The 21,969-nt window shown below is 45.2% G+C and overlaps 1 protein-coding gene across 5 annotated transcripts in view; it reads right to left on the minus strand.

Moving 5' to 3' along the window:
- The window catches only part of ADAMTS9 (ADAM metallopeptidase with thrombospondin type 1 motif 9), a 173,877-nt gene that overhangs the window by 91,516 nt on the left and 60,392 nt on the right, over positions 1–21,969 (minus strand). For all 5 annotated transcript variants that reach the window (XR_013228948.1, XR_013228949.1, XM_077325061.1 and 2 more), the window contains exons 12-16: positions 19,223–19,368; positions 13,911–14,092; positions 12,071–12,207; positions 8,619–8,736; positions 7,972–8,067 (exon numbers count right to left, since the gene is read on the minus strand). Coding sequence is in view for 3 of the 5 variants with exons in the window: in XM_077325061.1 (XP_077181176.1) it covers positions 7,972–8,067; positions 8,619–8,736; positions 12,071–12,207; positions 13,911–14,092; positions 19,223–19,368 (679 nt within the window). In the remaining 2 variants the exon portion in view is untranslated. The remainder of the gene's footprint in view (positions 1–7,971; positions 8,068–8,618; positions 8,737–12,070; positions 12,208–13,910; positions 14,093–19,222; positions 19,369–21,969) is intronic.

Genomic DNA, 21,969 nt, shown 5'->3' on the forward strand with positions numbered 1-21,969 from the left:
CATGTAAGGTAAGTCAGTGCTACTATATCTATAATGCAGATGGGAGACTGAGGATGAGAGACAGAAGTGCCTTTCAGACTGCATCTGGAATTTGCATTTTTGCATGTGCCACTTATGATTACGCTGTTAGTGGGTTCAGTTCACACCCCCACATGGGTTCCATCTGTTCCGGTGTGTGTGTGGCTGCGGAGGGGGGCGGGGAACGGAAACGTTTGAGCTTCTCAGCAGCCTTGTTTCCTCCACCTGTCTTCGTTACATGAGTAGCTCTGCTTACTCTTGTGTACAACACCATAGGCTCTCAATCACTCAATCACCTGGCTCTCAAGAACTCAGTCTCTTGGCCCCTGACATTTAAAAAATGAAAACATTTAAACCATGTAACCCCCCCCCAAAAAAAAAGAACAAGAAAAGGGGGGGAAGGGTTTTCCCCACTGAGAAGAAAGATGGGAAGGATCAAGAGATGATCTGGTGGAATTTATCAAGAGTAGCACCATTAGCTTTGGCCTGTCTACTCTTGTCTAAAGCAAGCGAGGATATGATCCTGGCTTTCTCAGGCTGGAGAGAGAAGCGACCAGCCCCCACTCCCACCCTCATATATACCCACACACCAGGCAGAGCAAAGAGGAAGGCGCCCTTAGTTTGAATGACTGCTTGTTTCATCGCAGGGACCTTCAATTGTTGAACCATTACTCCACTGTAAAATCAGAGTCCAGGTAGCACCTTTAAGACCAACTTAAAATATAAATAACCTGCCTGCCCTTCCTGGATGGGTTTTGGTGGGTGGGTTGTGCTGGAAGTCATCAATGTAGAAAACCTTAGTTCAGATTATGATTAGAGGCTTTGTTGCGAATACATTTCGCTTCGGAAAAAAATGTGTGTGAGAAACCAGATTTATAAAAGGGGGAGGGGGAGCAGTGAGAAAGAGATGAGATGTTTAAGAAGTGGTCTGAACACAAAGAAAAACACATGCTAACGTCAGGTATTGCAAGTGGATTTTTAAAGCAACGTGAAAGGTGCCAGACCAACCCTGTTTACGGCCATCTATTGAATTTATGGCGCAGGTGAAATTTCAGCCAAGGGCTTCCCGACTCACAGCTCAGACTGTTTTTCACACGCTATGCCAGCTCTCAGCTGAATGAGTTGTTTGATGAAATCGTCACAGGTCTGGGGTTTGGTTTATGTTTGCCCCAAAACACTAAATTGCGAAGCAGACAACTGTCCATTCCATACAACTGTTCTTGCTGATACAGCTGTTCTTGCTGATACGGAAAAAGATCATATAAATAAGAATGCTTAAATACTATTCTCCACGCTTTGTCATTTGTAAGGAATCTGTGCTCTGCTTTTCCTATGGTGGATCATGCTATCAATTCTCCTACACTTGAGTCACTGGCCCCCAAATGCCGTTCTCAAAGAATGCCGGCTGTAACTTTAGATGAGTGCTATACATGCCATGTCCTCACCCGGATTGCCCAAATTAACCCAATCCAAGATCTGCATCTCAGAAGCTAAGCAGGGTCAGCCCTGGCTAGTATTGGGATGGGAGACATCCAAGGAGTACCAGGGTCACGATGCATTGGCAGGCAATGGCAAACTACCTTTTAATGTTCGCTGTGACACACCCACCCACAGGTAGGGGCCCACAAGAAACTTGTGAGGCAACTGTTCCACTCCCCCCACCTTTGCTTCCTTCCCTCTCCCCTACTTCTCTCTCATGACCTTTCTCCCATCCATCACTCCTTTTCTTACTCTCTCTCTCCCGCATGGATATCACTTCTTGTCTCTTTCTGCCCCCATCACGCCCCCAGACTCCCCCCTGCTTCCTCCCCGTCCTGTACAACAGGAACAGTGGTGCTCCCAGCTGCCAAACTGCTTCCTCCCCTCCCAGCACAACAGCAGTAGCCGCACCAGTTCTCCAGGAATCAAAACAGATCTTCCCACTACAGAGATTAATTCCTCCTAGGGTTGCCGGCTACAGGCTGGGAAATTCCTGGAGATTTCGGGGGTTGCCTTGGGATGCTGAGGATCCGGGAGGGAAGCATCCGCAGCAGGGTACAATGTCATAGAGGCCACCCTCCGAAGCAGCCATTGTCTCTTGGGGAACTGATTTCTGTCATCTGGGAAATAGTAATTCTGGGTGATCTCCAGCCTTGACCTGGAGGTTGGCAATAACAGTTCTTGTGGAGGAAATGGCTAGTTTGGAGGGTAGAGTCTATGGTAGGGGTAGTCAAACTGCAGCCCTCCAGATGTCCATGGATTACAATTCCCATGTGCCCCTGCCAGCATTTGCTGGCAGCGGCTCATGGGAATTGTAGTCCATAGACATCTGGAGGGCTGCAGTTTGAGTACCCCTGGTCTATGGCATTATCTCTGTCCGATATCCCTCCCCAAACCTCGCCCTCCCCAAGCTCCACCCCTCAAATGTGCAGTAATTTCCCAGCCTAAGTTGGCAACCCTATCTCCTTCCTACTCAGCATCCAACCTAACTTTATTTGCCCCTCTGTCTTCAGCCTTCCATCTCTAATCCTGCCCCTGCAGCCTCTACCTAGGAAGTCTAGGGACCACTGTGGCACAAAGCAGTTGACATTCGTCTCGCCTCCTTTTTATGTGCACAACAACCCTGTGAGGTAGGTTAGGCTAGGCTGAAAGTATGCGACTGGCTCAAAATCACCCAGTCAGCTCCCACAGCAAGATGGAGATCTGAACTTGGGCCTTGCAAAACCCCACTCTGAAGCGTGAACCACTGCACCACACTGACTTTCATAGGGTGGCGGCTGTTGGCACCCAAACTTAGTTGAGTCAGGCAACTCAGGTGGTATCCACTCACCTGGAGAGTGCTGCCAGACACAGGGTTGCCAACCTCCATGTAGGACCTGGCAATTCCCCCCAAATTACAACTGACCCCTAGACAACAGAGACGTGTCACCTTTGAGAAAATGGCTGTTTTGGAGTGTGGACTCTGTGGTGTTAAAGCCAGCAAATGCCTCTCTCTTCTCCCTCAGCTGCTCTAGGCATTTCCCAACAAGGAGCTGGCAACCCTAGCACGGCCTGGTCCCAAAGTTCACTCCCTCAAAGGCCAGAAAAGGCCTGGAAAGGGTCCTTTCTTCTCTCTCTTACTGACAGGACCAAGCTTGGAATATTATGGTTGCCTAGCAGCAGCCACTGAGGGAATCTGTTTTCAAAATCTACAAGTGCCCCTTTTATCATTTTCAGTCTTTTAAAGATAACCAGTGTATTATTCTTTTAGACATCACGCTTTCCTGCAAGCCTAGGGCCCTTTTCAGGTATGAAGAAAGATTTCAGTATCCAAAGAGCACGGCTTTACTATTAGAATATAAGGTTTCATTTTTTATACACGCAAATTCAAGGCAATAGAAACTTTTTACACTGCAGGCAGCTCTCCTGTGGAACTCTTTTGCCACAGGCTGGACAGATTTAGGGAGTCTCATGGGCCTTTGCCCATGATAGTCAAATGACACGATCAGGCTCAAAGGCAGATTGGCTATAATTGTCAGATGGTGGGCAAGGACTGTTTTCTTCCTTTTGCCATCTGACCAGCCCCTGTTAAGAACAGGAAACTAGACTCAATGAAGTGATACAGTCTAACTTCTCTTAGGTTAGGTTTATACTAGTGTAGTGGTTAAGAGCAGCGGCTTCTAATCTGGCGCGCGGGGTTTGATTCCCCACTCTTCCACATGCCGCCAGCTTGGTTACCTTGGGCTGGCCACAGATCTCTCAGAGCTCTCTCAGCCCCACCCGCCTTACAGGGTGTCTGTTGTGGGGAGAGGCAGCAAAGGCAATTGTAAGCTGCTTTGAGACTTCTTCAGGCAGCGAAAAGCGGGGTATAAAAACCAACTCTTCTTCCATTCCTCCTTTGGCATTATTTTTCAAGCAAATGGAAATTATGGGAAAGCCCACAGGAGGAATTCAGTTGCTTAGAAATAGGAGCACAGGTGAGTGAAGGATGAGCACTGCATTTTCAGGCTGCTGCCACTGCGTGGCAGCCAAGGAAAGGCTCTGCACACTGTCCAACTGGGTGCCATGAAGGGGTCCAGACTGCACAGTGCAAACACTGCAGTGCCGCATCTGGATTTTGCATAGAGAGACAGTATTTTATTTTTCGTATCTTCCATGGCAGGTGTTCCTTGCAACCTGGGAATGAAATCTTCCAGAATGGTTTTCTAAAGACCAAACCAGCTCCTTGCGAAGATATCCTGGGCACCACCCAAGAGATGAGAGAGACATCGGGGCAAGTACTGGACACAACGCAACTCACAGTCTGAGTTCTGGGGGACTGTGTTTTCCGCATTTTGCAATAGAAACACTTGCTGGGGCAAAGCTGCAAGGATCATGTGCCATTTCCATGCAGGAAAGCTTCTGACAGGCCCTGCGTTTCTCACCCAGTGCAGCTAATATTCCAAGACCACAAACACCCTGAAGCTTTGACACTATATTTGCTATGCATTTTCATCAACCCAAGTAAAACCATCTGGAACAAACCATTACCTAAATATTATTAGTGGGCATGGGCATGTTTGCATGCCTGATATTACTGTCCTCCAGCCATATGTGTGTAGTGATGGTTTCCAAATTTGGTTTCTGCGGGAACCTCTCGCGCAGAGAAGGACCAACTGGCCGTGGAAGACTACTGTGCCTTTGCTGGGCACACTGGCAGAGGCTAAAATGCCTCGTCCCTATGGGCCTTCAGGAAGAACCCTGAAAGCTGCTGCAATATGCGAGTCCTTTGTGTGGCCGTGTGAACAATGCCAGCAAGCCAGGTTTTCTTTCTAAAGAAAACAAAAACGAATGCTAAATGCCACCTATCCGTTCAAGCTTCCCCTGGTTGCATTCCGACACGGAATCGACACTTCCGCCAAACCGGTTTGTCTAAAATCCCAGGACCTTTTTTTGCTTCATCTAGTGGTCCATGCCTAAGATGCACAAATCAATGTGCATGACAGGCTCGGAGGTACAAAATCGAGAGGCCAGAAACATGCACTCTTAGCCTGTACTACGCTCATATGCACAAATGCCTAGACATAGGGTAGTCAAACTGCGTCCCTCCAGATGTCCATGGACTACAATTCCCATGAGCCCCTGCCAGCTGGCAGGGGCTCATGAGAATTGTAGTCCATGGACATCTGGAGGGACGCAGTTTGACTATCCCTGGCCTAGACTATGCAATGGCTGTATTCCTTGGTAACATACCATGGACAAAGCCATTCCCTCTCTCTCTCTCCCCCCCCTTCTGTCACACTCAAGCTTAGTGTGGAAGCCTGCCCCCTCCTGCTCACGCACATCCCTCCTCTGCTCTTAACAAACTCTTGAGTTTATAAAATAAAATAGCTGTGCCTTTAAACAGACCTTAAAAAGCAGTGTTAAAGGAGGTTTGGCCGGCGTCATATTTTGCGTTTTGTTTCATGCCAAGCTTGAGCTACACACAAAAATGCCAAAAAGCCCAGAGCTCTAAAAAAGCTTTCTTAAAAAGGGACGGTTTCCTGAAAACAGCAGTGTGCCGCACAACTTCACGCTAATGCGATTATGTAGTTAATTTCCTAAGTTAGTTTCCCCACCATTTCACCCATCACAGCCACTGCAATGCCCTAAAGGAGAGCTCTGCAAAGGACCATGAGAGTTTGCAAGGGAGAGAAGGAACTGTGCATGGCCCTGACATGGGTCAAGGAGAAACTTTAATCACACGCAGAACATGCCGCTTGTCAGTTCTGTAGCTGTAAGGACCCTTTCGGTGCAACCCTAAACAGACTTATATCATTTTTAAGCCCACCGAGTTTCAAGAGTGTAACCCCGTTTAGAACAGCACTGAAGTCCTTTCACTTAAGATGAATTTGTGACGGGAAACAGTGACGCACTCTAGATCTGCAGACGTGATCAAATTCTATCTATGGAAGGATGGCCAAGAACAATAGATGGCAATGGAAAACACTGCAGGAAATCAGTGGCCAGCCTCAGTTCTCTCCTGGGCTGATCCTGCACTTACTTTGTTTTTCTGTTGTGGATCCTGCTGAATTCGGACTGATTTGAACTCAGGTCTTCCTCTATTCCCCCCCCCCCCATCGAAATGGAAAGTGTTCTGCACTCAGTTGGGAAAGCTCAAAGCAGGGAGGGGAGCCAAGTGCAGCAGGAGTCGAGAGGATTGGAGACATCAGAGGAGGGGGAATAAATCCAAGAGGCAAATCTCTGCTGAGAGAAGTTAGGGCTTCTAGAGCAGTGGTCCCCAACCTTTCCGAGGCTGGGGACCGGCAGGGCATCGGGCCGCGCCCCTGCGGACCGCGCCCGCGCGGGCCACGCCCACGCCGCGCCCGCGGGCCGCGCCCGCGGATCGGGCCGCACCCGAGCCGCGCCCGCGAGCCGCGCCCGGACCGCGCCCGCGGATAGGGCCGCGCCCATGGGCCGCGCCCGCGGATCGGGCCGAGCGGGCGTGGCCCGCACGGGCGCGGCCCGGCCCTGTTTCCCTCTCCCCGCCTCCCGCAGTAAGAAGCTTCCCGGGCCGCAAGCTTGCGGCCTGGGAAGTTTTTTACTGCGGGGGCGGGGCGGGGAGAGGGAGCTGCGGCCCGGTGCCATGGCCTTTGCGGCCCGGCACCGGGCCGCGGCCCGCAGGTTGGGGACCACTGTTCTAGAGCATAGTCACTTTAAGTCAAGCCATGCAACTGGGAACCAGGAAGTCTTTGAACAGATGCTCTCACCAATCAGGGAAGACTGCTTTGCTACAGTGCTGGAGGCACGAAGCAGGAAGTTAATTCGTAAAAAGCAGAGATCTGAACATTTACTAATGCTGGTTTTTGAAATATCAAGGATTATATCCACTGCGGGGGAGAGGTAGGGTCACTCCAGATCGATCATGTATGTTGGAGAGGGAAAATTTAAAGCACCCCAAATCAAAGTGGAAATCGAATTCAGTGTAGATGGCAGGGATTTATTCGAGCTGACAGTGGGTAAAAAGCCCCGTGCAGACTACACCCTGGATAAGCAACACAGAGTACATCTCCTTGGACAGGGCTTTACAGATCATCTGGTACAATTCTCTTATTAAACTCTTCTGTAGGTATCTTTACTATGTTGTATCTTACTCCCACCTTTACCACTCTGGGTTGCCAGCAGGTCTGGGGGGGAAATGCCCCTTTAATAATGGCTGGGAAAAGACCAGTGAGGCTTTTCACATCATGGAGGCAAAGAACATTGAAATAAAGCTCTGTCCTCTTTGACAGGATATTTTCCTACAAGTCTTTACCTTATACGAGGTTTGGACTAACGTGTTAAGAGTGACTCATTTTGTTACCCTCATTGTGAGCCTCCTTCCTTTCTATGTCTGGGTGCTTTGTGGAATAGTTTTTTTATAATCACACACAATTTTTAAAAGTATTTTAATGTTCTGGCTGTCTGCTGCCTTGAGGACCCTGAACTGGGCAGAAAGGTGGTTAAACTATTCCTATATTATATATTAATTAGAGCCTCTTGTGGCGCAGAGTGGTAAGGCAGCGACATGCTGTCTGAAGCTGCCCATGAGGTTGGGAGTTCAATCCCAGCAGCCGACTCAAGGTTGACTCAGCCTTCCATCCTTCCAAGGGCGGTAAAATGAGTACCCAGCTTGCTGGGGGGTAAACGGTAATGACTGGGGAAGGCACTGGCAAACTACCCCGTATTGAGTCTGCCATGAAAATGCTAGAGGGCGTCACTCCAAGGGTCAGACATGACCCAGTGCTTGCACAGGGGATACCTTTACCTTTATTATATATTAATAATAATACATGCAATAACCATATCAACAACAGCAATCAATATTGCTTTTCATATGGGAGCTTTCTGCCTTGGTGCAATGGGATAAGGGGCCAGGTGAGGTCTGGACCCTCAGATCTTTTCCAACTACATTTTTATAGTATATACAGAAAATCAGTCGTTGCACAGTGAGAAAATAACATGAATTTGCATCTGCTGAGTGCCATCATAACTTACCAAGGTAGTTATCATCTTCCGGTTTCCCTGAGTAACTATGCTGCCGTACATCAATATTTGTAGCACCAGCTGGTATGCGTACCACAGTGTTATAACCTGGAAAGAGAAACTCCAAAGTCAAGCTAAACTGTTGGTTGTTGTTTTTCTCATGGGTGATGCAGGAAACAAAATGAAGAACCATCATGCAGTATTTTAACTGGAGGGTCCATGTCTCAGAGGTAGTAAACATACTTTGCGTGCAGAAAATCCCAGATCAACAGAGTAATCCTCAACAGAATTAACATCTACAAGGGTGTAATGCTTTTTAGGGCTACCCCGTTAATCCTGAGTATTTCCAGTGATAAGATCTGCAGTAGCAAGTGCTGAGAAAAACCTTGCTCTGCCTGAGAATGTGGAAAATTACTACCAGTTAGAGGAGACAATACTGAGCATGGTGGACCAATAAACTCAGCATAACACAGTTTCATATGTTCAACTAAATGTGTTATTTAGAGTTAGTACGAAGCAACAAGAAAACCAAATATCTGGTAGCTGAGATGATTTATGCACGTTTTGGTGTTATGTTTTTTTCCAGGCATTATGTATGATTAAGGGAGCTACTGCTAATCCCCTTTTCCCTAGTAAAGCTTCCAGTGACGGGTTCTTACCATAGTGCACTGTATTGAATGTCCCTTGAATCGTCCTGCATGACGAATTATCACCACCGCATACACCACATTTATCTCTCCTGGCTTTGGAATTGAGCACATGATCACATCCAGCTTGCTTTAGAGAAAGAAAAGTTCAGAACTAGATTGAACAAATATGAAAACAGGGCAGAATTTACAGGGCTCCAAATTAAAACCATACATCTGCCAGCGAAGGCCTGAGACAGTCTCATTCATTCTTTTCTTTTCCAATATCCTCAGTTAAGCTATAATTATAACCATCTTCCAATTAGGACCTGAAAAATGAGTTTCCTGCAGGCCTGCAATGCGAAGTGCAAAACCACTTGGAAGGAAAGGGGGGGGGAGACAGGAGATGAGGAAAGATCCACAGAGGCAACACGCAAGATCAAACACAGTTGCACTTACCTGTAACTGATGCTCACTGAGTGGACTTCTGTGCAGGCACACATGGGACTATGCATGCTCAGGCCTGCTGTGGAGATAATTTTTTTCAAGCTTCTAGAGCTTTCTAACAGCAAAGGGCACTCCACCCTCCCATCTAGATAAAAGGTTTCCTATTTGAACCATCACATGATCAAGAGAGGGGGAACAATTTTCCCTTCGTCTTCCTATTGCCAAGGAGGGAGTGATGTGTACCTGCATAGAAAACCACCCAGGGAGCATCAGGTACAGGTAAATGTGACTTCTGGGCACTTCTACATGGGAAAATAGCAAGGTCTCTAGAGGAGGGTGAGGGCTGATCAGCAAAATATTGATTGTAGCCCCACTTTCCTACAGTGGCCACCCTTCTGGAATTCACATCAACCATATTCTGCTTCATGAGTGTGAATGGAATTGACCACACAGTCCCTTTGCATTTGTCCAACATGGAGAGACTGTTGAGAAAGGCTGAAGTGATTGCAACAAAAAAAAAAAGTGCCTTGTAAGAAAGTACAGCTAAGTCAGCTATAGCCAAGGGCTAAGAAGGCTTACTGAGCAAACTGGATAAAACCAGGGAAAAACTCTTCTGAGAGGTGAGTAGTTGGGAAGGCACGAATAGATTAAGCAGCCTCTCGAGGAACCTCTTGGATTGAGAAACAGAAAGTAACACACAGCTGTCTGCTATCCTAGTAAGCTGAGATAGCTGCCAAAATACAACTTTATACTGACAAAATCTTTCATCATAGTGACAGAAGATACCTTTAAAGGAGCTTTAACTGTAACCCATTCAGCAAACTGATCCTAGTTTGATCCATAGGAATTATGCGTTCTGGGCTTGAGGGCTGCTTTTCTGACCTGGAAAACCCTATCTGTCAAGTGACTGCACACTATGTAGGAGGAAGACTATTTCCAAAGGAATGTCCCCAGAGACAGAGCCCAGAGGGTAAAGAATCATGGTTTTCTGGGCCAGAAGTGTACCCCATGGCCTTTCTACCTTGAGTTTTGCAGCCATTTTGTGCAGAACAGAAACTGGGGAGAAGGCATGGTCATCTGGAGAGCCACAGTTTGGCCACCCCAGCCCTAGAGCCTTCTCCCACAGGACTACTTTGAGGCATGAAGCCTTGTCATGCCTCACCTGGGGGGTGACTGGTTGACAGAACTCCTAGGCCATGGTGTTGTGTGCCATTAAGCAGGAAGTGTGATCACTGGACTGGACTGGGCTGTTTTTGTGCCATGGTCATTAAACTTTTTAAACCTAGCCATCCTCGATGGTCCCGAGAAGGCAAGGAAAGAAGCAAAAAACAACAATATTTTGAAAGTCTATGCATGAGAGCAGGAGCTGTAGAAGAACATTCGTGCCAAGTAGCAGCAAAGAGAAGACTAAGGGAAGATTGTTTCCCCTCTTCCAATCATGTGGTGGTTTGGCTAGGAAACCTTTGATCCAGATGGAAGAGGGGAAGCACTCTTTGTTGTCACAAAACTCTAGAAGCTTGAAAAAAGTCTCTCTGCAGCAGGCCTGTGCAGAAGCCTACCCATGAAGACAATACTTTACAGTGTGTTGCTGGCAGGCTTTTAAGACCATATAAAATTGGCTAAGGATGTCATTTATAATACACCATTTCAGATGCCCACACTGCATAATGAAGTAACGTCAAACTTAGATACCTGTGTACCTGCCTCTCTGGCCAGCAAATTCCAGCTTGCTGTTGATCTTCGTCCTCAGAGAGGTGCACTTGGCCTTGAGTAGAGCCAGGGCCTTTTCTACCCTGGCTCCAGTCTAGTGGAATGAGCTGCCAGCAGAGATATGAGCCCTCATAGAGCTTTCTAGGTTCCAGAGGGCTTGTAAGACAGAACTTTTCTACCAGGCATTCAGTTGACATCAAGGATCACCTTTACCAGCAGAAAGGGCCCACAGCTGGACTCCTACTCCCGCCATCTTGTGCCTGGCATAACCACATTCCATCTACTTAGCTTCTAGGCACCAAAGGGATAATTTATTGGAGTGTTTGACTATTAATGACATGGATTTTAGATGATGTCGTTTAAAAGCTTACTACCCGTATGAGTTTTTAATCAATTGCTGTGAACCACCCCGAGACCTTTCGGAAAACGGCAGCCTATAAGTCAAAATATAAATAAATACAGTGTTGCAAATCTTCTCCTCCTTGCTTCTCTTTTCTCCTGTAACAGACCTCCCCCCCACCCCCAGCTCCAGCTCTTTCAGATTCAAGAACAAGGGGACATACAACAGAAATCTCTGCAACTTGTACCCAAAGAGCAATGCAATACAGTTTCTCATGTTATGTTTCCATGGTGGTTTCAAGAGTTCAGAAATGCAAAGAGAACAAGAAGCGCAAGCAATTCTTTTCCTTGCAGCACCCAATGTTAAATGTTTACAACTCTCTCACATTGGTGCGCACAAAGAAATCTCTCCAAATTGTTTCACAGGGGAAGGCCATGAAAGTCCAAACACTGTGGGGAAGCACAAGGAAAAAGAAGTGTAAGACATATGTAAATGTCTGTTTACTTCACTTCTCCATGTTACAGATGTCCACGAACTCCATTAATGGAGAGATTTCAGTCGCCAGATTTTACAAGCCCATCCCTGAATCATCTCAAATTTATATGCCAGATTCAGCACGGAATCAGTGTGAGCTCTCAGGTGCCTTCAAGCACCAGCAGGCGCCAATCTCCTTGCTATACACTGCAGTCTGGATGCCTCGGTCCTTTATGCAGCTAACGAATTCTTCTCCTCTCCACGCGCACTGAACTTTCTAATCATTTAGTGATTTGAGGCTTCGGCGAAACACATCAGATACGATGACAAGTCAGAGGGTAACATGAAACAGGACTCTGAAAAGGGAATCTTACAGCCTACGGTACTTACCGAGGCTCTTGAATTTAATATGAAAAGCATGGAGCAGAATGAATGGCTCATGTGGGGAGGAGCTCTGGAGAAATTCACCCTTATCGGAAGACCGCTAACCAGTTCAGCAGAAGGAAATACGTACCCGACAAAGTCCTTGAACACAGATGTCATTTGTGTCTGGGCCACAAGGGGTGCCATCAATAACCCTGTCCCTGAGCTGATAATAGGCCGTGTTTCCTGCCACTCTGCAGAAGAGCTTGCACCTGTCTTTCATTAAAACTGCCAAGACAAAAAGAATCAGGTTGTTTTGATGCCAGCCTCTCCCCTTTCATAGGGGGGAGAGCAGCCTTGTCATTCTCTCACAGCCCACGATGACACATCTCCTCGCTCAAAGGCCTATAGCCATGAAACAGCAGTAGCATCGCCTAGGGCAGAGAAGTCAATCCTTTTTAGGCATCTTGGTTATCAGGACAACAACTAGAGTGGGGAAACAGGTTGATGGCGGTTTCTACCAGGCAGCAGCTTGATGGGTAACTGGGTTGCAGGGGTCTGGCAGAATTTGACCCAAAGTCATGGCAAAGAAAAAAAAAAAGAACAACAAAAAGAATGGAGGGCGTAGGAAGTGGACTGCTTTAAGAAACAGCCCATTGAAAACTAACCCTGACATCTAAATAACAGACAGTCTTTATGGGTTCCAAGTTTTGGGCTAGATGGGGGGAGGGCCATAAACACTCTCCTTGGAGTGCATTGTATAACCTTTTCACACTCTTTTAAGAAGCCACTTTGGTACAGGTGAAGCGAAAACCTGCCCAAGTTCCTTTCTGCGCAAGGAATGGGAGAATGCCTTAGAGAAATGGATGCCTTGAACGTCTTAGTGACACAGTTTGGCAGTCATATGTATCCTGTTGGACTCTCATGATCAGACTGTCTGCCGATCACCAATATTCACTGAGCAACACGAACAATGGTCAAACAAATTTGTAGCAGCCTGCTGTTCAGAAGCTGATTCACAGCTGATCATGGCAAACTAGCTACATGGTGAAGATGCAAAAAGGAGAGGAGAAAGCATTTCCCCTCCCCTCCAAGCTTCACGAGGACATGCCCAATGCCTCTGAGCTCCCCTTTGCAAAAAAGGAAATGAGAAAAGGCTTCTTCTCTTCTTTTCTCTGACACTCAACCCATTGACAGTGTGGGGACATGAGAAGAAATCTGTTTCCTTTTCTCTACCCCAAACTGCAATACTGGGCTGCAGAGAATAGGAGCAAGTCTCCTTTTATCTAAAGGCCAAGCTGATATCTTGCAATGGGGAGAAGAGAAAGGCTCCGAGGTAAATTTCCTGTGTTTCAGTTTTCAGGGTAGGACATTAGAACTTGACTCCAAGCTGATCAGCTGAAATTTGGCTTCTGATGGCTGTCCCTTAGCACAAACAGCCAAGCAGCCTGTTGATTGTCTATCTGACCACCTGGTGCATCTACCTGGTGCCTGGTCTACCTGGTGCATATGATGTTTGAGCATCCCTATTCAACAGCCCATGGGGCAATCTTACATTACTGCTGGGAGCATCTCAGGTGGGTGATGGGCCCTTTGCCTCGATGTGGGTCTTGGCAGATTTCCCCATAATGTTGATCCTTAATATAAGATACATCCAGTTTTTAAAACAGAGAAATCACTATCAGGTGACTTCATCCTTCAAATCATTTTAACATTATAGGTGACCAAATTCTCAAAATGTGTAGTGATTTTGCAAACTATTTAGGCGAGAATTTCCCAGTGTATGGTAGCTTGCTATCTAAACATGTGAGGCTGCTTTCATGAGGCCAATTAGCTACATGAGTGTTCCTTGGAAAAGTCACTTCATTACAGCCCTTTCATCTCATTCCTGAGGAAGGCACACACCAAAAAACAGAAGGGAAGAGAGGGAGGTGTGACTACCTTGTGACATCTAGCAACTAGCTGCTAACCAATTTTTTTTACATACTTACTTCCACTATATTTAGGAACCCAGCGCACATTAGGAGGTAGACCGTTAATGTTAAAATGCTTGCCATCGAAGACCGCGCACTGTTCATCCCGGAAGTCTTTCTTTTGCTTAGAACACGGGTCGGTGTTGCAGGATTTAAACTTCATTCTCCGTCCCACGCAGTACTTTCCACCATTTTTTGGCCTTAAAAAAATAAATCAGAAAATACACACAGTTTAAAAACTACAAAACGATAGCAAAACTCAAAATGCACCAACATTCAACTCATCCATTTTTGAAATCACGACTCTTCAAGTTTTGCTTTGATTTAAATTTGTCAGGCTTTACCCACAGCCTGAGGCAAGTCAGCTGTTCCTTCCTTAGATGCAGGTATATTACCACCTTTGAAATACATCAGGCTGTTCCCAAGCCAGTCAGCCACAGTACTAAATACCACACTGTCACAGGAACTTGGTCTTCAGAAAGATGGACAGTTCTGCATCTGCTAAGTATACAGAAGAACGGAATCACCTCCATAAGGAATCCTGCCAGAGGTATTATTGTACACAGAGGATATCTCTGCCCAGAACCAGAGATGAAGATTTTAGAACCTCAGATGACTAACATACAGCCCACCCACCACAACTATCAGCTATGAGGCACCCCTTTGAGTGCCTGCAAAAGCAGAACAGCTCCTGCACACCTGTCAAATCTGAAGGATGGAGGGAAGCATTTGTCTTGGTGGGTGGTCTGGATTACATGGTAGACAAGCATTTTCACAGTAGAATTGGAGAGAGCTGCAGAACTCTGACTGGAAAACTAAACTGTAAGGATGGATGAGCTCTGAAACATGCCAGTGCCCAATACATGCACTCACTACAAAATAAATTTCCACCCTTCATTTCACAGTTGATGGTGGAATACTTTTTTTACTACACAAAGCTTACTTACATAGGATAAAATGCTATATGTTAAATAACCTTGCATTTATTTATTTATGATTCAATTTGTATCCTGCTACTGTTGTGCAGAGTGGTAAGGCAGCGACATGCAGCCTGAAAGCTCTGCCCAAGGAGGCTGGGAGTTCAATCCCAGCAGCCGGCTCAAGGTTGACTCAGCCTTCCATCCTTCCGAGGTCAGTAAAATGAGTACCCAGCTTGCTGGGGGGTAAGCGGTAATGACTGGGGAAGGCACTGGCAAACCACCCCATATTGAGTCTGCCATGAAAACGCTGGAGGGCGTCACCCCAAGGGTCAGACATGACCCGGTGCTTGCACAGGGGATACCTTTACCTTTTATTCTCTCATAGTGGTTTGTGGCAGATAACTGTTGTCTTTCACAATAAAATCCCATAAAATAACATAAGGTAAAGCTAACCCCTGTGCAGCTGGACATAGAACCCATTAAAATCCCACCCCCATCTCCAGTAGTGGCCTAAACTCCCTCCGTTCTGTTCACAGGCTTCAACAGCTACCTCTGGGGGCTGCTCAAAGGCAGCCTGATGTTCCAGTTAATAGAAAGTTAAGGCCTTGGGCAAAACTGGAGCGTCATCTTCACATTATTATAAATCCTCCACTTTCTCTAAAGAGGGCTCAGGGGTCTGCAAGACCCCCTTCACCTTATTTTGTCATTGGTAGGTTAGCCTGAGAGATAACTCATCATGGTTGCCTATAGTGGGCTTGAGAGTGAGGACCTGAACTCAGGCCTTTCAGGAAAGCTCTCTAACTATAGCGGCATGCTAACTTTTGGGCTGAAATTTAATATGTGGTCCGCTGAAACATAAAACTCTTCATGAATAAAGCAAGGCTCGTCTAACTCAAGAACTAACACTGGTTTGAAAGAAACATCTGCTTCTTAGAGGAAAGGGAACGTGTTAGTCTCAAGATACTTTAACACTATCTGAAAGTTTCCAAATCATGATGCTCCTCAAAACAGGGGTCGTATTATTAAAATGGCCTGGATTTTCTTATTTGAATTGCATTACCAATATATGGCAGCTGGGCCACATACAGTAAGTTTCCAAGGCAATCCTGTTTTCCAGTGCCATTTTTTTTTTCTGTTCGAGGCACTATAACGTATATTTCGAAGTGTCACAAAATGCAGCATGCTGGCTTTTGCCACCAAACTATCATCCATCAGCTGAACAGTGCCATAATAAAACTTCCTTTCAATCAGCAAGCGTGGGTTAAAACATACTTACAGCTCTCAAATTGATTTTCTTTTACAAACCTGGCTCAGACCACCGTTACAGGTTTCGGGAGAGCCTTAAAAGGCATGTGATGACTTGATATCATCATTTTCGGAACGAGAACAAAAACAAATGTATACCTTGCATTTGTGCATACCTTGCAAGGGCTGAAAGATCACCTTGAGAAAAGAATAGATTTCCATTTAGGTATTGCCCCTAAATGGAATGACTCTGGAACCCCTTTGTAAGCTGGAGAACTTTAAACATAAATTATCCATGGGCAGATGATTGTTTAGCCTTTTCTAAGGCTTAGCATCCTGTTTAGAATCTAGTTTTACTGACAGGGGACTTTTCAGGTGGGCAACGTTCCGCAGGGCCTGCAAGACGAAGCTCTTCCGCCAGGTCTATGGTTGAGGCTGGGGCTGCTGGGGTACATCGACTGCTCTCCCCTGGGCTTCTTCTTGAACATTGTTGACCTCCTTCTGCTCCACCCCCCCTTTTTTAGGAAGGGGGGTAGGAAGGGGATCTTATTATTGTACCGCCATGTTGTGACATTTTAAAGTCTTTTAATGGGAGTTTTAATGGGGTTTTAAGACACTGTAACCCGCCACGAGCCATTTGGGAGTGGCGGGAAACAAACAAACAAACAAACAAACAAACAAACAATAATAATAATAATAATAATAATAATAATATAAAAAGTTGAAGGGAGTAGTAACAGAGGAAGGTCCAACAGGACTGACTCAATAAAGCAAGCCACGGCCTTCCGGTTGCAAGACCTGAGTCAAGCTCTTAATGAAAAGATGTTTGGGAGGCTATTAATTCAGAAAGCCACCACCAATCAGAAATTACTTAATGGCATTTAATACATACACAGTGTTAAGTTTCAGAAACACAGACCTCAGGCGTGGTTTAGCCTGACAGGTGTCTTAACATAGGGCATGTAGAGAATACAGGTGGAAGACTGGTAATAATCTGCATCCAGCAACTTCATTTATCCATCAACGAAATCCGTGAAGCAGCAGTCTCATCCTCTGTACTAGCCCATTTTCAATAACCACCAAGGACACTAAGAAGCTACTAAGCATCTGAACAACTTATGTCTTAACTCTGCCCATTTTCAGCACCTCCAAGACAAGCTCGGGAGACATGCAGAAACAGACTACATGACTCGCATGAAATCCAGGGATAATGTGGAGAAATCAGATAAAACATCCCTTCCCTATAGGGCTCCAAGGCAGGGGCCAAAGCAGGCTCACGGCCACTCGTGGTCTCCTAAACGTATCTGGGTACATTTTTGCAAAAATGTTTTTCTTATTTCTAATCTGATGCCTTCTTAGTTGTTGCCTCCAGTATCAGGAAGGGTGTTCCATTTTCCCACTGTACAGTTATTATGTAAGGTATTTATATACCACACTTGAGGCTGTCTCTATATAAAATTAAGATTCAAATGAGTAGCCGTGTTGGTCTGAAGTAGCACAAAAAAATCAGAGTCATGCCTTGAATAAATCCCTGTAGGTCTTAAAGGTGCTACTGGACTCTGATTTAATTATACAAAATTAAATCATAGATGAACATAACCAGCAACAAAAGCTCCAAGCAGCAATATTAAAAGGCAGAATAAAAAGGTATTTATTTATTTATTATTTCAATTTATATCCCACCACTCTCTGTGGACTCGTAGTGGGATACATAAGACCAAAGAAGAACCCAAGTAAAACAGTCATAATCCCTAAAACCATAAAAACGCAAGAGGCGGCATAACCCCCATGTTAAACTAGCCACCTTTCTATCTCATAGGAACTCAAGGCAAGCACTCAATGCAGATAATATTAAAATATGTGTGGCCGGGTATTGCGTAAACTGTAAGTCATTTGGGTCTACTAATTATGTAGGCAGTTTTCAGCTCCCTCTTTATTCTTTGGAAAGAGAAAGGGGAAAAGAACAGTGACTGTCTATCTTTATATATTTATTTAATTTTAATCTTAAAACGTCTGTACCAGCTCTCCAATGAAAATGCTCTAGCAATTAGCAAAAAGATTACTTTTTGAATGAATGAATGAGATTCTGATTTTAGCGGGCATACACTGGAGTACGCAAGGTTACATTGTAAATGTGAAATCCTATCTAATCTAAATTATGAACACAATAGATCACTAGGAATGTCAGTAAAGATGGATTTTTGGAATTATGTATGTGTGCTCTTCTCTTGTTTATTAAGGACTTGCCCGTGAAAACTTGAGCTCTGATGTCAAGATCAATTCTCAGTAGTAAGGAAAAAGACACCTGAAGATGGCTAGAGCCATTCCTTATTTCTTCAAAGAATTCAGGACTGGACCAGAACACTGTGGAAACATGTCCCGAGGCCCAGCCCTGATAAACTCAGGCTGCTTCAGTTTAAGGAGCCCCTCTGCATGGGAAATCTTTCCGCACTGGAAATAGCACGCAGTTGTTATTTGTTTGTTTTCAACTATTTTTATAGGCTACACCGGAAGGTTTTTAAGACAGCTATCTCGAAAATAATCCCCAAACCATTAACGTTACCCGGTAATTCATAACTAAAAATAAAACCAGCAGCGATAAAAACAGAATAAAAAAGAGGCAATTCTCAGTTTAAGAAATCACATCAATGGACTCTTAGCAGTGAACTAAAACCACAAGCATGTCTCCTGAGGTATGCACAGCAATCTGGACAGTTTTTTTATCAAATGTAAATTGTTGCAGGATGACTCACAGACATCACTGAAAACCTATGCTTGACTTCACACCCCACATGCATGCGGCAAAATGCACCTGCACACAACTGTCATGTGCCTCTTTCTGCTTTCTCCATACAAATGCTACCCTTGTAGAAACTGGTTCAAAGTGGCATCAGCCCTCTCTTAGCGCCTTCATGTCATTTGTTGGGCTGAAACCAATCGGAACTAGATGGCCTGTATGGCCCCTTCCAACTCTATGATTCTGTGATTCTGAAAGCGGTAAGCTTAACCTGTGTTATGCAATACTTTTTGAAAACATTCCAGTTTTGAGATGGGAGATAACAGCCTACTATCATTCCCCCGGTTTTATAAAGGAAGGAACAATGGACTGTCGATCCATTTGCATCAGCGGAAATGGAATGGACTGTTCAGCACTCATGTACTTACTCAGGCCTGTTGCACTCCCGGACAGCATTCTTAATTCCCCCACCACAAGTTCGTGAGCAGGCTCCAAAGGGGCTCCACGTCCCCCACGTCCCGTCTATCACAGGCAGTTCTCGCTCCCTGGGCACACAGTGGCCATACTTGCAGTGCTAAACTCCAGACATCAGGTGAGGAAGAGCAGGAGAGAGAGAAAGAGTTTCACAACATGGTCTCACTGGTGCAATCTGACATTCTCAAATCCGCTTGAGATATGACTTCTGTTTGCATACATGCCACTTAAAAAAAATAAATAAATCTGGCAGCCAAAACCTTTTATATCTTTTATGGTGCAACTATGAATTCTGTATCCCTACACTGCAATCTAGCATACATGTGCTTGCATAAACAGAAGACCAATCACTTAGGATATCTGAAAGACAGATAAACAAGTCACAGGACTATAATTTCGGAGAGTGACTTGAGCTGCAGGTGCAGGGAGAACTTGTTCAGCTTTCTCTATGCTTCTGAAGTTCAGTGTGAGTGTAGAGGCAAGCCCTCACTATTCTCCCAAACTGTATTTCACCACATCAAAAGATCTGTGATATTTGTGGATCCCTGAAGATGAAGAAAAAGGCCATTTGTCTAAGTCCAGCACAGAAATATTACTACGGTATTAGGATCCTGGGAAGCAGAAGATTCTACTTCAGTATATTTTTCTATCTTCAGAAGTCCTGGGTGACAACTGCCTTCGGTCAGAGGCCAAATTTCTAGAATCCTTACATATACCAGTAAGTCTCTGGAAATTAGTTTTAATTGCTAGAAAAGGTATTTCCATCTGATCCTCCTTTGGCAAAGTTTCTAGGACTGAGACTTGTTCTAGATATCGATTTAGACTTGACACATAATATGCTTCCCTGAAGATGTTTTTCCTGTGAGTCAAAGGCTTCAAGAAAGGCCCATGACTTTCAATACTGGTACAGAAATCTTGGGATTCACATGGCTGTCTTGGTTAGGGTCTGACTGGCCCCTTATATCCTATAGATCTCAAGTCAAAAGCACATCTCAAACCAAGATTAAAACTAAAGAAAATATAAACTGCTTCTGGAAACCTTTCCAAACTCGGGATCAGAATATGCAGTTTGAGCAGAAAACTGAAAGGCATAACCAGATGTTATATAGGTATGACCAGAAGTAACTAAATTAGAGCCAGAAGAATCTCTTTGTTAGGAACTTGTTATATAATTATTTCTTAAGAAGAAGTAACACAACTGTGAGGACAGCTTTTGAATGTAAATAAAATCTAACCGTAGCTCTGGGTTAATTATGTTTTCTTTCTGGGGGGAAAAATCGTTATTTCATACTTCTATTCTTGCCGTGTTAATATTTTAGCATTAAAAAAACATAAATATACAATAAAAGCCTTCAACCAGCCCCTCCCCAGGCACTACAGACTAGCAAGGACAAGGAAGGTTACACAAAGAGTATAAAAACCCAAAATTACTATATTAAGCAAGATCTTGCTCGACAGTAATGTTGTTCCCCCCTCCCAATCACCAGTGCAGTTAATAGCATTAAATAAACCGCAGGGACTGAAATTCTTGTTTCAAAGTCCACAAAAGGAATCTTTCACTGCCTGCTCAGAACATGAAGACGTTGGCAACCGATACCAGGATACCAGCCAGTGGCATTTCAAACAGTGCTGAAAATTACCCAGACAAAAATGACAGATTCTGGAGGGCGAGACTGCAAAACTGCTTGCTATAGCTTCCCAAGCCATTCTTCCCTTCCAGGTAGTAATGAAAAAGGCTTCACAAACGGGGACAAGCCACTGAAGGCCGCGAAAACTCTGCCTAATGAGTAGAGATGGCAAGGATGTTGCTGAACCCAGAGGCAGAACTTATTAGCCTGAATCTTGATGGGGAGACCAACATCCACATTGATCCAATAATAGGGGCTTGCATGACAGCAGGAGACTGCCTGTCTTGCAGGCACCACTGAAATCTCAGAAGCGCACACACAGCAGAACACGTAAGAGATGCGTCTGCAAAAACTAACTGGGGAGAGGGATTCAAGATGTCAAGAGCATAGCTTTGCCAATGCTCCAAATGAAGCTGAAATGAGAAGCCACGGGGGTGGCGTAGGGGGGCAGGAAAGAGACAATGGCTGCAGCATCCCTTCAGAGATTCTTTTAGCCAAGCACTTTTTAGCCTAATAATAAAGGTTAAATACTGGGAAAGGTCAGTTAAAACCCATCTTGCTTTGGCATCTTTGGTGAAAGCGAGAGGGCCTCAAAAGTTAACTACACTATAGAATTCAGCAGTGGACTGAACCATCTGATCTATTCCAGTACTTGTAATGTGTAAAGAAAATGAAGAATGGAAGCATCGTAACCAACACTGGGTTCAAAGAGTTAGAGGCCCCAAAGGACATAAACAGAGCTCTGCTATCATTACAGAGCTTCTCTGCCACCCAAATTCCAAGCACGGCTCTTTGTGCACCCCTAAAGAATCCCTGCAAGACAAGTGGACCTTGGGAACGCTGTAGGGTTCAATATGGGAACAGCACATTAGAATCATAGAGTTGGAAGGGACCTCCAGGGTCATCTAGTCTAACCCTCTGCACAATGCAGGACACTCACAACTACCTGCCCACCTACAGTGACCCCAGTTTCATGTCCAAATGATCCCCCTCCCCACCAACATCCCGAGAATCCAGCCTGCCCTAGAGGAAATTCATCTACATTAGTGGAATGGGAACAGATGGAAATGCTT

The sequence above is a fragment of the Paroedura picta genome, chromosome 3 (assembly GCF_049243985.1).
Source record: "Paroedura picta isolate Pp20150507F chromosome 3, Ppicta_v3.0, whole genome shotgun sequence".
NCBI lineage: Eukaryota > Metazoa > Chordata > Lepidosauria > Squamata > Gekkonidae > Paroedura > Paroedura picta.